General features: G+C 41.9%; 3 protein-coding genes across 6 annotated transcripts in view; all 3 read right to left on the reverse strand.

The window, feature by feature from the left end:
* Nucleotides 1–1,246: 1,246 nt before the first annotated feature.
* LOC142955359 (T-complex protein 11-like protein 2) lies at nt 1,247–3,735 on the reverse strand. Its single transcript, XM_076096857.1, has 2 exons — nt 3,511–3,735; nt 1,247–2,896 (listed from the first exon to the last, which is right to left on the reverse strand). Exons 1-2 carry the CDS (start codon nt 3,731–3,733, stop codon nt 2,664–2,666), a joined length of 456 nt encoding a protein of 151 aa, XP_075952972.1. The 5' UTR covers nt 3,734–3,735; the 3' UTR covers nt 1,247–2,663.
* A 401-nt stretch (nt 3,736–4,136) lies between these two features.
* Nucleotides 4,137–10,493, reverse strand: LOC142955358 (T-complex protein 11-like protein 1). Of its 2 annotated transcripts, none has more exons than XM_076096856.1 (8): nt 10,367–10,493; nt 8,595–8,685; nt 8,348–8,477; nt 8,099–8,219; nt 7,144–7,364; nt 6,499–6,635; nt 5,169–5,350; nt 4,137–4,324 (listed from the first exon to the last, which is right to left on the reverse strand). In XM_076096856.1, the coding sequence occupies exons 2-8, from the start codon at nt 8,671–8,673 to the stop codon at nt 4,139–4,141; spliced, it is 1,056 nt and encodes a 351-aa protein (XP_075952971.1). In that variant the 5' UTR covers nt 8,674–8,685; nt 10,367–10,493; the 3' UTR covers nt 4,137–4,138. The 2 variants fall into 2 exon arrangements, with proteins under 2 accessions (XP_075952971.1, XP_075952970.1); XM_076096855.1 differs by lacking the exon at nt 10,367–10,493 and adding an exon at nt 9,392–9,535.
* Nucleotides 10,494–10,923: 430 nt separating this feature from the next.
* phc2b (polyhomeotic homolog 2b (Drosophila)) overlaps nt 10,924–16,150 on the reverse strand; it is a 32,608-nt gene continuing 27,381 nt past the window's right edge. For all 3 annotated transcript variants that reach the window (XM_076096810.1, XM_076096808.1, XM_076096809.1), the window contains 5 exons: nt 15,608–15,737; nt 14,785–14,890; nt 14,309–14,423; nt 13,220–13,544; nt 10,924–13,128 (listed from right to left, as the gene is read on the reverse strand). In XM_076096810.1, the coding sequence (XP_075952925.1) occupies nt 12,974–13,128; nt 13,220–13,544; nt 14,309–14,423; nt 14,785–14,890; nt 15,608–15,737 (831 nt within the window). In that variant the 3' untranslated portion in view covers nt 10,924–12,973. The remainder of the gene's footprint in view (nt 13,129–13,219; nt 13,545–14,308; nt 14,424–14,784; nt 14,891–15,607; nt 15,738–16,150) is intronic.

Consider the following 16,150-nt stretch of genomic DNA (forward strand, 5'->3'; position numbering starts at 1 on the left):
AGTTTGGACCGTTTGGCCGTTCCATCACTGTCCCGCCGTCCTTGTCTGTGTGTGCTGCAGGAGATGTGAGGTATTGAGCTCCTCTCCAGAAGACGGTGTGTGTGTGTGTCTGGAGACTGACTGTTAAGCTGTAACTGGTTGGTGTGCGGTACCGTGGCTGTGCCATTGCCACTTTGTTCTGACTGTTAGCTTCCACTGACGATGCATGTTGGCAGTGTTTCTTTTGTGTGTGTTTTCTGTACCCTTCGATGCACTTGAGCCTGAGCAGTCTATGTATGTACTGTAGCAAATGTCTCGTCCGTCTCCTCTCACCCACCTGCCATTTGCTTTTTATGTCCCCCCCCCCCCCCCCCACACCCCCCTCTCTTCGTCACGCACCATGACAGCGATTCATCCTCATCCCTCCACGTCATCATTCCGCCCAACATTTTGTCATGTACGTTCTTCCATTTTGGCGTGTCACCAAGACGACCTGCTCTAGTATGGATGCATAGTATAAAAGCATTACAACTTTAATGAGCAGCCGCTATTTAAAGCAAGTTTTGGTGGCATGATTTTTGGCTGTGCATGTACCAGTCTTCTTTAACATTTGGTGTTTTCCTTGTGTAGCTCACCCCAGCGTTCAAGTTTCCGGATACCAAGCTGTGAGTTGAAGGGGAGCAGCCGATGTGTGTGTTGAGTTGTAGTGGGCAGGGCAGTGGGAAAGAGGTAGAGAGAGAGAGAGAGAGAGAAAACGAGAGGTAAGCCTTATGCAACGTGCAGGGCCAAGCAGACATTTAGATCTCACTCTGTATATCCCCCGCTCCTCCACTGCCCCTCATATGAAATCACAACACACTGATGAAAAGGTGACCTGTTGTCCCACGTCACTGGCTAAACGGGACCTGTGTATCACTCAGAAATCAGAAAAGGGTCACGTCTATGTCCTGAGCTCCATGTGACTTTCTGACCGTGTCATGTATAGGTACTGTTTTGTTTAAAAGCACTGTAGACCATAAATGATAAAGACCATTTAACGAACATTTCTATTGATTCAGGGTCTATTGGCGGTAGTAACTGTCACAGTTATTAAGGCTAAACAGAAATGTAACAAAAAAATTAACTACCAGCATACAATGCTTCGCCCATGTTTGTGGACAGAGCACGGTTTGTCTATGAAAATGTGATACTGTTTCAAATTTCAAAGCAATATTATATTAATGAAGAATTAAATAATACAATGACAAAATAATCCCTCTCACGTCTGTTGTCAGCATTGATTTTGTTTTATGGTTAAAAAGTAAAACACAGAAACATCACAGCAGCTGTTTGGACTCTAAAGAGACAAACATAACAACATGGTAACTACATTGTACAATATCAGTGTTTCCCTGCTGTGGAGAATAGTGGATGGTGCAACTAATACATCAACAAAAGACGTGTGCGTACCATTTGTTGTGTAACATCCAAGCCCCAGAGCTCAGCGTCTGACTTCCTGCTCTGCTCGGAGCTGTTAGAGGGCCACACACGTGGTTTCACATGTTTAACTCGTTTTATGAAAACTATTTCCTCATGATAACCGTTCTGCTTTAGAGTTCTACCACAACAATTTCACATTTGGTCTGTATTTCGGCTAACATTCAAGGTGTCCATGTGTGTATTTACTTCAGCACAATATGAAAATATGCTAGCTGAGATGTGAAACTTGCTCGACTCAAGTCACTTTAAAAAGAAGATTGAAATACAACCTTACCGGTTGTTAAGAGGGCAATCTGTTGCACTTTGAACTTTCAGTTTGTTTTTGTGTTTAGCTAAACCCGTGTTAAGTTAACTGGATACACTTATAATAACTAACTAACTGTTACAAATGTATTCAGTAATCATTTTCCCAGAATACTGATTAAACTTCATCAAGGTGGACCGTGAGGCCTCGCAGAATTTCGATACGCATATTTTCATTTGTTGAGTGGAGTGAGTCATGGCTGCTCAAAAGTGAAAAATTAATCAATTTGATATTCGTACAAATAAGCACCTGTTTGCTCCACCACCTCCCACCAATCTGAACTGTAAGGGAAACATTGAGAATATTGTTGGTTTATAATGAAAAGGTGCAAAAAAAAAAAAAATGAATTCAGAAAAAGTGCACACAGTTTTTGGTAAATTATACGTAAACATCTATCAACATAAAGATAAGAAGAGAAACCAGCTACATATTAAAACTATTAGAAGTATTATTTACAAACTTAGCATCATCTTTGGTACTTATTTGGTTATTTTCCTGAGGGTGTTTATCTTGAAATAAAGTGAACTGAGAACTGAAAACCTTTTCAGGCTATTGATCATAATCAGTCTCTTGTTGTGACTCTTTTCATTAGCACACTAAAAGCTATTTGTTACTCTTGTCTGGGTGAAAACCGTTATTCATTTTGTTTTCCTAATGTTTTGTGCTCTCAAATGTGTGGTGATGGTGCACCACTGCAGTAATAATGAATCTGCCTTCTGTTTTTGACCTTTTTTTTTTGTTTAAACACCTTAAAAAAATATAATATACAACTTTTGTTTTAAGTCTGCAGACTGTAAATGTCTTTCCCTCAAACATTCACTGTTCACTGTATTTACACTATAGCGACGCATTCAATGGCGAATGGCATCTTATGTTAAGGTCACCGGAGGTGGCCCTCAGCCTAGCGTGAGTCCTCCCCGGTCTCAGCCTCTCCTGGTGGGAACAGCACTTTCCTGAGGATGGGTGCGTAGAAGGGCCCGAAGACGCTTCGGTTGAAGTGGACGATTCGCCCAAAGGCCGTCCCCAGCTCGGCTAGCTCGGCGCTCACCAGCCCGAGGGGAGCGGGCAGCGCTGGACTCCTTTTAGCGAGGCCGCCCTGCAGCATGGCCCGGAGGAAGCCCTGTACTCTGTCTCCTATGTTTGATGGAGAGAGGGATGAGGGGGTGGAGGGCGAGAGAAGGAACGAAGTCGGCACTCTGCGGCGGCACACATCCAAGTTCAAAAACATCCATGTGGACATGTGACAAGGCAAACTAACTGACATTTTAACGCATGTTCTCTCCTACAGATTAAAATATACTACCATATACCGCATTATTCTGTGACTATTTTGATAATCAATTAATAGCCAGTATTTTTTTTCAAGCCAAAATGCCCAAAAAATCCTGCTTCTGAATGTGAAGATTTACTGTTTTTTTTTTTTCATGTATGAGAGCAAAATGTTTTGGTTTTGGACTGAAAATGATGTGTGTGAGGATGTCAACGTAGCTGTCAATTAAGAATATAACGGGCGGATTAACCAATAGTGAACATAAGCGTTACTTGCAGGGCGTGTTTTTGGTGCATCCCTAAACTAACAGAATTTTCTAAACCACACACTTTAAAAGAAATAAAACAGAAATAAAACTAACACTGGTGCCATAACAGCTTTAAATACTTAGAAACTTAAATCTTCTATGTGGATTTTTACCACTCCCCCCCCCCCCCCATTTGTGCTTCATGTAGTCATTGATGGTGCTCAGCCTGACCTATGAGTGTGCGGACAGGGTTGTTGTGCTTCCACAGCTCCGATATTTGTCCTCTCAGCAGATCCTGGCTCTCCCGAGGCAGCACTGCTGCTCCTCCCCGGCCGCGCACAGCTTCGGTCACCAGCTGCAGCACTGTCTCCCCGAGCCCCAGCAGCGCCCCCTTCAGTTTAGCTTCCCTGCGGCACCAGAAACCAGCATGAGACACATTACCAGCAGGCTTCATTAGATGTGTATTAAGTCAAAGGCCTATGAATTTTTCCATTTATAAGGAGTGTTGAGCAAAGAGTCCTGGGACCCATGGAAGTCAATAAATAAGGGTGTTTAATAGCTTCTAGGGCTCTCTGGTTTAGATTAAATCAAATTACATTTTATTATAGGTGATTAAGAATTGAGAAATAGCCGGTGCTGCATTTTATTGTAGCTTGGAGTGTGAGCAGGCCTTGGATATCACAAGCTGCTGTTCCACATTTATCCACTAATCATGACGGGGCCTCTCTTGAACAGAAAGAATGAGGTTAGCTGGATCCGTTCTGACAGGTCACTCGTCTCCTGTCACCTCCATCGGTTTCCTTCTCATACAATACCTGTTCCCCATGACAGCCAGTACAAGCATCACCAAATCCTCCTCTTACCTGGTGTGACTGCCCTCCAGCAGGGCAGTGACGGACTGCCTGAGTCTACCTACAAACCCCTGCAGGGAGAAAACGGCGTCCCCACACTGAGCGTTGGTCAGGAGCAGCACAGACGCCTCCAGGACCAGCATCTGGAGCCGCTGGCCCAGAGCGTCCAGCCGGGCTCGGTCCATCAGCACAGTCTGCGTGTGGAGGTCAGGGTCACGTGTTAAATGGTTAATCACAGGGAATCCGCAGCTTAAATAGAAGCAGGTTCAAACAAAGCAAACAGCTACATCTAGATGAAAACGTGTCACTGGAAACAGGGACAAATTGTAGCTCTACTAAATGGAAAAATAATGGAAAACACTACTTTATTTATTTAATCATATAGAATATGATAAATATGATATGAAAACTAGGCGTCAACGGAGCGGAGAGTTTAAACAAGTTAGCTAATAGTGATGGATAAATTATTCAAATCTGTGGCTTAAAGCCATGAATAAATTGCTTAAAAAGCTAAAAGTAGCCTCGTGGATAAAATTGATGACTAAAAGAAATGAATAAAAATAACTTAAGATGGATAAAATAGATAAAAAGTTTAAATAGCTGGCTAAAAGTAATAAATATGTGGTTGAAATTATTAGATAAAAGAAATGGATACGTGTTTAGGCACACAGAAATGCAAACTTGACAAAAGGCACCCAAACATTCAGTTTAATTATATGAAGGTATTATCGAAGGCTAACAATGTCTGCTTTTATATAATTAATTGTGTTAAGTAACCTGGAGTTTAAAATCAGATGATGAGGTCACATGGTGGGTGATGTTGATGAAGGAGTGTCTGAGCTCATCTGACAGGCTGCGTCAGTGCATCAGACTGAAGAGGTGCTGCTTGAGCCCTAATGTGCTGTCACATGCGCTAACATGCGGCGGGGTGAGGAGGAGTGTGTGAGGGGACTGAATATTTCCTGAGGATCAATAAAATATCACTCGATTGAAATTGCAAAGTGCAATGTGATGTCATTTTTGCAGGCTGCAGCTGACCTCGGGATATTTCTGGCCTTGCGGGTCCCAGTGCAGCAGACGCATGTAGGCCCGGTCGAGGACAGCGGTGGCGCTGACAGGACCCCGGCTGTCAGGACTGGAGGACTCAGACCGAGCTCCGACGGCCGCCGCCTCTTCTGACGCCACTGCCTGAAGCCAAGCGGTGGTGTCGTCCAGAGAGGCTGAAGGAAAACAGTAAAACACACGACAAAGGTAGCGGTTACCAGAGGAGTCACATGGTGTTTAGGGTGGTACAGACATGGATCTGCTTCAGTTTTCTTCCTCAGAAAATGGGTTCAAAGGGGCAATGTATAAAATCTTCCCAGTATTTGTAGTTTAAAACATGAAATAAAAATAAACCAACAGTATCAACAGGATATGTAAAGACGTGTTGGTGTCATGTCAAAGACGTCTTTGTTTTGTGTCGCAGAGATATCTCCTGAGATAAGCACGCAAACAGTCCTGTCTTGTAATACCACTTGTACCTCTAGAGGCGATAGTGAGTCACGGTAGCGTCCTTTCTGCCCTCATGAGCGGACTAAGAAGTAACTGCTCCAAGGGCGTGTTGCCTTTTGGGGTACAGCGTCTTTTAGCCTACGTATTGATAGTATGTTTATTGAATTTAATCCAAAGTGTCCTCGCTGCCACCACGAAACAAGTCCAGCTAACCGCTAACTGACTTCTCCTGGAGCCGCTGGGAGGTCAGTTAGCGGTTAGTAAAGGTGAAATACTAACCCGGATTTGTTTGGAGCATGCGGCCAAAAACTGTAAATTGAACCTTTAAATGTCTGTTTAGGTAGTACGGGGAATAAAACCGGTTAAATTACGTCCACAGCACATTTGCTTCACTCTCACAACAGCTGTAACACGATGAGGAAATTACTTTTTTGAAATATACTGGCACCTTCTTCCATAACTAAGATATTGCTGGCATAAGTGAAAACATTTATTAACTACAGTAATTCATTTACTAAAAATATGTTTTTTTGGAGGGCAATCGTCTTAGATAAAGACTGTGATTGGCCAGCTGTACCAAGACAGAATATCTGCGCCAGAGGTCACTGATTGGCTGTCCAGCTCTTCACTTCATCTGTGAGAAGCTGGAAAACAGCAGGATGGTGCTTAGAGGGACAAAGGTCAAAATCAGTTTAATTGAAAAGAATAAATTTCACAGTGACAAAGTCACCTTCATCAACCATCACTCACTCACACACACACACACACACACACACACACACACACACACACACACACACACACACACACACACACACACACACACACACACACACACAGCAGTCAGGTTGGAGATTTAAACACCCTTCCTCACCCGGCTGCTTGTCCAGGATCTGCTGGAACTTGGCCCTCTCGTACTGCACGGCCTGCTGCAGGAGGTGAGGCCTCAGGCTCTGGATGGTGAAGTTGACCATGTCGGTCTTCATCAGGCCCAAGACGCGGAAGATCTCCCTGAGGGGGGGGGGGGGGGGGGGGGGGGGAGGGGGGGGGGAGAGAGGAAGCGCTTCTGAGTGAAACAGCTTTTCGGATGAAAAAAGCAAACAAGCGAACTATGATGCACTTCTCAAAACTGAGGAAGTGTAATATTGTTGACTAAATGACTGAAATAAAGTATATAAATAAACCCACATTTACAAAGGATTGGCAGTTAAGGTAAATATATAATTTGGCCTACTAAAATCCTATTTTTTAAACAGCTTGGGATGCTACAGTGACTTCCTGTTTACATAGTTGATAGCTTCTGACTGGACAATACCAGAGATGTTTCCTTGTATATGATTTTTACTAAAGTCTTTACTATCTCTAGGACATTCCTGAACTTTCACTGGTGCGACCCAATTTATTAAATCTGTTTTCTGGGTTGGTCAAACATTGTTGGTTAATTATCTTTTAGAGAAATTGATAAAAGAATGTCGTAATATATAACAAGTTTTGTCTGGTGTCAGTTTTCCCCCCTCACCTCAGGAGCTCCACAGGGTCCCTGAGGTCCCTCAGCGCCCTGACCGCTGGGTCACGTACAGGTGCGCATAGAGATGCCATGGTGTCGATGATGTATCCTGCCAGTCTGTGGAGATCCAGAGCCCCGTGATCGACCTCCTGCCGGATCAGCTCCATGTCCAACACCTCGTCCAGCAGAGCTCTCAGTCTGACGTGACCGGGCAGCAGCAGGGACTGAAGCATCTACAGGGAAATATTAGTAACAAGAAAAATAATTAAATCCTGTACAGTAATGCCAAAGATGTGTGTGAGGTCATTTAGAAATGGTGTCGCTGTTAGATGAGAACACTGTAAAATGACAAAATACAAACTGTAGCTTGATTATAATTCTTTAATTACGGCATTTGATGTCGAGTCTCTGATGTACGCCGACACATCTTCATCTCATCTTTTTGATCTCTAAACATAGCGTCTGACAGACGAGCTTTAAGCCAACTCTGGTACAGAACATCAAATACTAACATTTATATTTAATATTGAACATGGTCCCTTGGTTATTAAATAAATAAATATACTGTAATCGATATAAATACATGTTTTTCACTTTCATGCTAAGAGTTAGATGAGAAGATACCAAGAAATAGACATAAGAGTGGCATCAATCCTCCCATCTAACTCTGCCTGAAAGTGAATGAGCACAATGAAGATTATCATCACTTATTACACCAACTGACAGTACCGCATCACTGTCTTTGTCATCACTATCTATCAGCGTGAATAGATTTACCAATAACAAACATGTTCAGTTGTTTCCCCTAATTTACTTCCCTGTGAATAGCACACAGCTCTCATGAGCCATGTGTTTATCTCGTCATCTGTCCATACTGTAGACACTCTGTTTTGATCTTCACATCAGGATGAATGGGGTCTTTCCTCGGCTATACCGATGCCTCTGATTCGATGCCGTGCACACTTACAGTCTTGACTTCCTGTAGCAGAATGACAGCATGGCTGTAGTTTGGAGGATCGCTGGTCAGCTGCTCTTGAAGACTGTCCCAAAACGCCCGGTGAACGATCTCCGTCACTCTGCCCTCCAGGCTACAGAAGGGAAAAAACTATTAAAGATTAAAAAAAAAAAAAAAAAAAAACAGCTCAAAAGAGACTTTACTCTCATTTAATTTGGGATATAGAAATAACCACGGTCACTTTCGGTGTGTTTTTCTTGCCTGTCAGTCGGAGGGCTCCTTGGTTTGAAGCAGAAGTCTCGGTTCAGCACTATCTCATGTGCGAGGTTCAGGTTGGAAAGACAATTTTCCAGCTCCATCAGACTGGATAATGAGGCGGTGGGTGGGCTCCCTGACACCACAGACAGGACACACACACACGCAGATAATTAAAGCTGCCACGGTGGTAGTAATTCAATTACTAATGGTCCCCTAATGGCCCAATAACGGCCATAATGAAGCTTCATACCTGTGGGAGAGTCAAGTTTTTCCAGACAGGGAAGATCCGCAGGGGAATCATCAGCGGCCTCGTCTCTTTGATTCGGCATTTAGGCAAAAGTCTGGGTGGAAGAAGTACTCAGATCTTTTACTTAAGTAAAAGTAACAATACCACAGGGTAGAAATACTCATAAATACTGTAGCCAACATTATTAGATTACGGTCATAGCAAAAGAAGTAGGAAATGGAAATACTCAAGTAGAGCACAAGTACCTCAAGATTGCAGTGCTGGAATGTAACTAAGTACATTTACATAGTGCCCAAGTACAATTTTGACATACAGTATTTCCATTTTATGGTACTTTATACTTCTACTACACTACATTTCAGAGGGAAATATGGTAGTTTTTGCTCCACTACATTCATTGGAAACTTAAATAGGATGCAGTAATATTCCATCAATGCAGTAGTATACAAAGTACTGTATCTGAAATTGGCTTCACACTGACAAACTCCAACATTACAATGCTCTGTATGAATTGGTGATGAAACAGAGTAAAGTAATATTCTACAACAAATAACTAAAACGAGCCATTGTGCATCACGAGGACTTTTACTTTTTGATACTTTGAGTACATTTTGTTGATAATACTTTTACTGAGTAAAGGATCCGAGTACTTCCTCCACCACTGTAATTAAAGTTAAGCACAGTAAAGGTTAACGTAACCACCACTGAAAAAGCAAAGCAAAGGTCATACATTAAAAGAACAATCTAACGCAAGCATGACACTGTGACGACTATAAGACATCTTTTAGAGAATAGCCTACCTGTAGCTGGTATTACGGTCACTTTATTCAAACTTATATATGAAAAATGGGAAATAACAAGCTGAAACGTTACACACACCCGTCTATACCGTTTAAAAGTATCATACAGATCCTGTCACAACATCAGCGTTAAAGTTTGAACCTGGGCTAAACCACTCTAAAAAGGATATAGGGGGAGGTTAAAAATGACAGCCATTGTTATCGTTTGAACACATAATCTAAACCTGTTTCTACAATTGTAGAGTGATGTAAACGTTCATGTACACGCTTTAGATTGTTGACTCTTCTACATTTCTTATTTAAAATACAGGAAAAGACAGCGGCTTCATTTGGTTTGGTCCGTTCTCAAATCAAAACAGTGGGCGTGTCAGTAGCGTGTCACTACTGCTTTTGAAGGAAACGTATTGTACTCAGCCTGTTCGTACCTGTTCCCTGTTCAGTGGAAACAAAATAGAAAGCGGTCGGTGTGTTTGTATAAACGGTCCATTGTTTGACACATTTATGAGTTAAACAGCTGGAAATGTCCTGTTTCCTATGAACCAGGAACTTCGAGAGAGCACCGAGACAGAAGAGATTAAAACCGCAGTGAACACAAACCAGTCTATGACCCAAACACGTGAAGAATATACTCCAAATTCTTTAAATAAACATCTCTGGTGAAATCATCATCAATATCCTTTTCTAGATACTATTTATGTACAGCGTACCTTAAATGCCTCGTGCTCCCATACACGGTTTACTATGCATGCACTTTCTAATTATGTCCCTAAAATATCTATACATACAATTGCTTTGAAGACACCCACTCCATTTAGAAATACTGTCGGATTTATGCGTCTGTTTATACTTTTTAAAATGTATTTGTGTATTTTGGGGGGCTTTAAATTATACTTGTAATGTCATTGTTCGTACAGTAACGTTGTTACAAACACTTGAAATTGTTGTGACAGTTGTACTTAATAAAAAGTGTCTTACATTATTTGGTACATCCGACCTATCTCACACTTGCTGGGGACTCAGAGGAGTACCGTGTCGAATTTTGGGCAATTTGGACGAAGCAGTATTCCAGTAATAATAAACTTTGAATAAATGAAAACGGCAGGGGGCGTGGCTCCCGCAACTGTACGCTAAACCAGGCTTGGTGTTATGTCAAAGTCTGTTCCCGTGTCAAATAGTGTTTCTCTCCTGGTACAATGATAGTGCGCCCTCGCTGGTTAGGCATAGGGGTGAGGGAGGGGTTCAGGTATCTATGGCAAACAGTATTCTACACAACACCTGCTCTCGTGTGTCTGTCCCACGGTCTCTGCGTCCCGACCGTCGGCCTCGTTGCAGAAGCTAAAGCTTGTTTTATAAATATGATATACGAGACTACAGCTAATTACAATTCCTCCTCGGCATAGTGAAGGATGGTCTAAAAAGGAATTGAGTTATTGTTTTCTTACAAACCAGGAACTGTTACCTTTGAGAAGGTGCCGAGACAGAAATAGACTCTTTCACACAGACTTACACAAAAAAATGGCCGAAGACAGAACTGTATTGCAAATTATTTATAATTGCAAAATGTGTAACAAACTGTTTTGATAAATACAAGCATTTGACAAAGCCTCATCTAAAAAAAAGGTTGACCTTCCATCACAGCCACAATACACAAATAGATTTAAACATATTTCATTAGACAAAAACAAACATTAAAAAACAATTCCCAGGCCATGATATTTATACATTTGCATATTTCAAAATATTAAACACCATTAAATTTCTGTCTTAACCACAGCTTCACACTTAGTTTCAGTCTTTCCCCCTCAATCAAGCTGCTATGTACATATATGTACATATACACTTGTTTAAATTCCACTCTCACTCTGGTGGAGTGTCTCATAACATTAAAAGCAAGTAAAAAGGAAAATAAGTGCCAAAAGTGGGGCTGTGTGACGAGAGCAGCACACCCTCATTGTTCCTCAGATAACTTAGTGTCTTCCTATGAAACTGAGACAAGAAATCAATGTCAGATTCTGGAAGATCATTTTTGAAAAAGCTGCGAAAAATCATCTGTAAGTCGTTAAAATCTACAGGCGAAAAACTGGAGTTCATGAAAGGGAAATCAATGTCACGAAAGAAACCGTTTCTCTGCATTCGAGCTTTGAATTGGAGAGCTGCGAGTCGCATTGTGAGAAAAAGGCAACAGAGCGCCTACTGAATAAAAATGAGAACATTGATCAACGCAAGTATCTGTTCCCAGCCTCACAGAAGGGGCCCTCTTTCATTCACGCTAACAAAACTGTACAAAAAAACATCTCTAATAATAATAATAATCCATTCAGACTTCACTCACGTTGTCCTAATGCCGTAATTCAGAGAGCCGACTCGGGCACAACTGAGCTGTAGTGCACTTTGGCACGACAGGTTCTTTCAGTTTTATTTGATATTTTCTCCCCTTTACACCTGCTCGTATCAAGGAACCTCCACTAGATGTGTTGTCTGGACAGTGACATGTAATAAAGGCCTTAGCATCATCACCTGGTATTAATAAGCGCTCTTGTTGTCGAATGTTCTGCCCTCATTATGATAAGATCTTAAAATGCTAAATAGGCACACCTGGCTGTGATCTGATCAGTGTTGGGTTCCAGGTCTGGTGGATCCAACAGCAGACCCAATGCTGTGTGTTCTGCATGCACGTTGGGGCTGTCAACCAATATTCTCAATTTTAATATATTCGAAGGGTAAAGAAAAAACGATTTGGAATATAAATATTAATATTCGATTGGGGAAAATGTCTCGGCCACAGAGAGAGACGCCGTGTCCTAACAGCTAGCGCTACGTTACGTCATGTAAACAAACCAGCAGCTGTGCGGCTGAGATAAGACTGGCGACAGAACTTAAAGGATGGGTGAGTTGTGCCTTTTATCTTCCCACATTTGTACTTTTTAAACAGAAAACACACGTTATGTTGTGATATTTCCTGGTAATGACGTACAACGTAGCAAACAGAAGCGTTCAGCTCCCTGTCGATCTCCCTCCAGCTCGTCATTTTAACTTCACCAAATTCAGCCGTTTAAAGCAAGCAACCAGAACAAATAGAAGCACTGCGTCTGACAAAAGTTCAGCTCAAAACTGGTGCCCAGTTAGGAACACGACGTCATGAACAACTTGTTCTTTAGCCAGATCAGGTATCAAGATACAGCTTGCATGTTAGTACCACGTGTGTCATTCACTCATTTAATGTGAGAATGAACATTTTGTAATATGGCACAAACCTCACTGTGGCTCCTGAATTTAGTCCCTGTGAGTGCACATAAACACAGACAGCTTCCAGCGCTCCAGCTCTAAACATAACTGCCATCAGTCCTGCTAAAGACAGAGCTGACGTTTACAACGTTATTGAGCAGATGCAGGTGAATATGAGTGTGTTTCAAAGGAACCAGTCCAGTAGTGGGGAGAAGGCGAGGTCATAGTGCAGTCAGTCTGTGTCGTCAGTGCCACGATATCGTCGGGATAATTCTGAGGAGTAATCATAATTTAGTTTTACAGTCCGCTCTTCTCTCACACACTTGCAGACAGACGCACGTGAGTCACTCTTTGCTGCTACGAGTCTTTGAGCATGTTGATGCGTGCGAAGATCTTGAGTGCAGGTCCCAGTTTAATGTTCATGGTGCTCATGAGGTGGTCCTCCTTCAACAGGAGCAGGGCCTGTCCGTCAATCTCCTGAGAGCGGAACTCGTCCGCGATCTCCTGACAACCTGCACGAGCCGCAGAGGAAGAAGTCAAGTCACACTCAAATTCCTAAGCAGAATAAATGTGTGTATGCAACGCCGCGTTTGCTTCTCTGACCTGGCAGCGACCGGATGAACTCGTAAACCTCCTCCACGTTCCACTTGGTGGGGTCGTTGGGTAAGAAGCGCCGACAGGGCGAAGGCGCATCTCGAACGCTACAGACGTCCTGGTCGGAGGCCCTGCTCTGATGCCGGTGGGCGGGGACCTGAGCCGGGGCCGGAGCGGGAGCCAGGGGCCCCGAGCTGGCCGCCGACAGCGGGGACGGCGGCTCCTCGTAGCTCGACATGTCCGAACACGGGCTGGACTCCTCCTGACTAGGCTGCGAGGGGTGCGGCGAGGAAACGGAGCCGCCCGGAGTCTGCTGCGGGGAGGGGGGCAGCTTCTGAGGAGTGAAGCAGTTCGAGTATGACGTGAAAATGAATGGATCGTCAGTAAAATACCACCGGGACATTGTGTTAGACGCCACTAAGATTAAAAGGGGTGATGAGTGAGATTTATACTGTTCAATAGCTTCAGATGAGTCTAGTACACTGCAGGGGTTTGATGGATACCAGCGCCTCGACAGAGCTGAACCCTCTGGATTATAAAAGTCATTTCTTGGTCCAAACATGAAACAAAAGCACAGGAGGTTCAACCCTCGAGGCATTACATAACTCAAAAGATTTCGGCTGTAAAACCGTAATAAGATTGTTCTCCAGCCAAAAAAAAAAAAGACCGTTATCATTATTCAGTGTCATCTAAACTATTTGTCTCGATTGTAAAAATGTTACTTTATTGTGTCATTACAAGTTTCAGCATTTCAAGGGCGGGAAAGTCGTGTCACTGGATATCGAGAAGAACCACGACAAAGTCTCACATGAGAGGCTAATAAAAAAAACGAAACAAAGAGGCAAACAAAGAGGCTTTTGATGTTTATATAACTTGTGCAGCAGGCAGAACATCTCCATCAATGCTTCTCTGCTCCTGCTGGTCACCAATAAATGTTGACAAAGACCATAAAGTACATTTAGAGACAGAGGGACATAACTGGGCACTGATACAAATTATGCTTAAGTTCATTAAAAAGCAGGAGGCGTGAAAGGTGCAGGGCATAAAATGTGCAGTGGAAGCAGTATCTGATGGGAGGTAAAGTGTGTGTGTGTGTACCTGCTTCTTCGCCGGCACACTGGAGCGACCCGGAGATCTTCTGCGCCAGCGATTGGTCGGTTTAGTCCTCTCTGGACGGAAGAGGCCAATCCGCTTCGTGCATCCGACGTTGTACCTGTCGACAGAGGTCCACTGTTAGAGCTTTTATTCATTATATATATATATATATATATATATATATATATATATATATATATATATATATATATATATATATATATATATATATATATATATATATATATATATATATATATATATATATATATATATATATATATATATATATATATATATATATATATATATATATATATATATATATATATATATATATATATATATATATATATATATATATATATATATATATATATATATATATATATATATATATATATATATATATATATATATATATATATATATATATATATATATATATATATATAATATAAAACCTAAAGGTGACTTGCCTCTTCGCACAAACCATGGAGCAGAATCTCTTGGAGCCTTTGAATGTGAAGGCAAAGTCGACCCATCCACAGTATTCACACGTCAGCTTGGGTTCCTGCTCTTTTTCTGGAGCATTAGAAAAAAAATACTCAATATTAGGTTTTTTAGACATTTTCTCCTGGAGAAGTGCGTTACACACAGGGCGTGTTGTTTCAGGTACCAGTGAGACATGAAATAGGATCCAGGGAGTCTGGTTTGAGTGACAGATTGATGTGTTTAAACACTGAGCGTGATGCCCACAAACAAGATTTTGCAACTCTGCAAAGTTATCACAGCGGCAACGATCGCGAGGTGAACGGTAGAAATACAGCGTTAAAAAGTAATAACCAGGAATGTGCACTTGCACGTCTGTGATCTGATTGATAGAGATAGAGTATATATATATATATATATATATATATATATATATATATATATATATATATATATATATATATATATATATATATAGAGAATTTTTTTCAGTTTTTGGATACTTGGATCAACTCTGCTTTCTTTAAGACTTTAAGGAAACAGACATCAGCTGAATGTCAATGATAAAAAGTGAAATCGTTTTCTGTCCCCCTTTGTTTATTGTTACTTTAATTTGAAGGCAGACATAGCCCTACTGTTTAACCCAACTCCTTAATGATGACTTTTGCAGTTTTGTCGCTTGACAAAGGAGAGTTTTCCCAAAACTGATTTGAACAGGCTTTGGAAAAAGGTTGCATCGGTGCATCACGCGTTTCATACACAACCTGTTGTACTTTAGCAGACGACAGTATTTAATACTTTTTGTCTCACCTGTCTGGTTCATGTCCTCGGGGTCGGAGTCGCTGTTTGCTGCGTTGCTGACGGGGGTTTTGTCGGGGTCCGAGGAGAGCTGGTGATCCAGCTTCTTCGGGCTGTCGATAAGAATCGGCAGACGCTCCACCTGGTGACGGGAAGAAAACATTCACAAATCTACCGATGAAACAACGGCAACACGCTCCAGCAGTAACAATAGTGTGAGTGACATTAGAGTCATTTGAACGACTGCAATATTGTAACTGTGACAAAACTTCACAACAGCTCTCTTGAGTGCAAAGACTTCCACCTGTCCATCCCGACGACGAGACCAACCAATGTCATATGGCGACCAAATAATAATCAATCTCCTCCATACATTATTGAACGCAGAGCAGACTCTTTCCTCGTTTTAAAAACAGAATAGAAATAAAATAGCCATTTTTGGGCCCCCTTTTATAATTCATTTACAACTGGAGACATTGTTGGCAAAGAAAGAAGTTTGCTTTCAATAGAGCTGAAACAATTGGTTAAGCAGCAGGAAATTAATCTGCAACCATT

This window comes from Anarhichas minor, unplaced genomic scaffold (assembly GCF_050575085.1).
Source record: "Anarhichas minor isolate MPS153535 unplaced genomic scaffold, ASM5057508v1 ptg000023l, whole genome shotgun sequence".
NCBI lineage: Eukaryota > Metazoa > Chordata > Actinopteri > Perciformes > Anarhichadidae > Anarhichas > Anarhichas minor.

Coding starts and splice junctions, on each gene's coding strand:
- LOC142955358 (XM_076096856.1), bottom strand. CDS start 8,673: ATGCCGAATCAAAGAGACGAGGCCGCTGATGATTCCCCTGCGGATCTT. Junction 8,478..8,594: donor AAAACTTGACTCTCCCACAG/GTATGAAGCTTC, acceptor CTGTGGTGTCAG/GGAGCCCACCCACCGCCTCA. Junction 4,325..5,168: donor AAGGCCAGAAATATCCCGAG/GTCAGCTGCAGC, acceptor CTCCACACGCAG/ACTGTGCTGATGGACCGAGC.
- LOC142955359 (XM_076096857.1), bottom strand. CDS start 3,733: ATGAAGCCTGCTGGTAATGTGTCTCATGCTGGTTTCTGGTGCCGCAGG. Junction 2,897..3,510: donor CCCTGTCCGCACACTCATAG/GTCAGGCTGAGC, acceptor CATCAAACATAG/GAGACAGAGTACAGGGCTTC.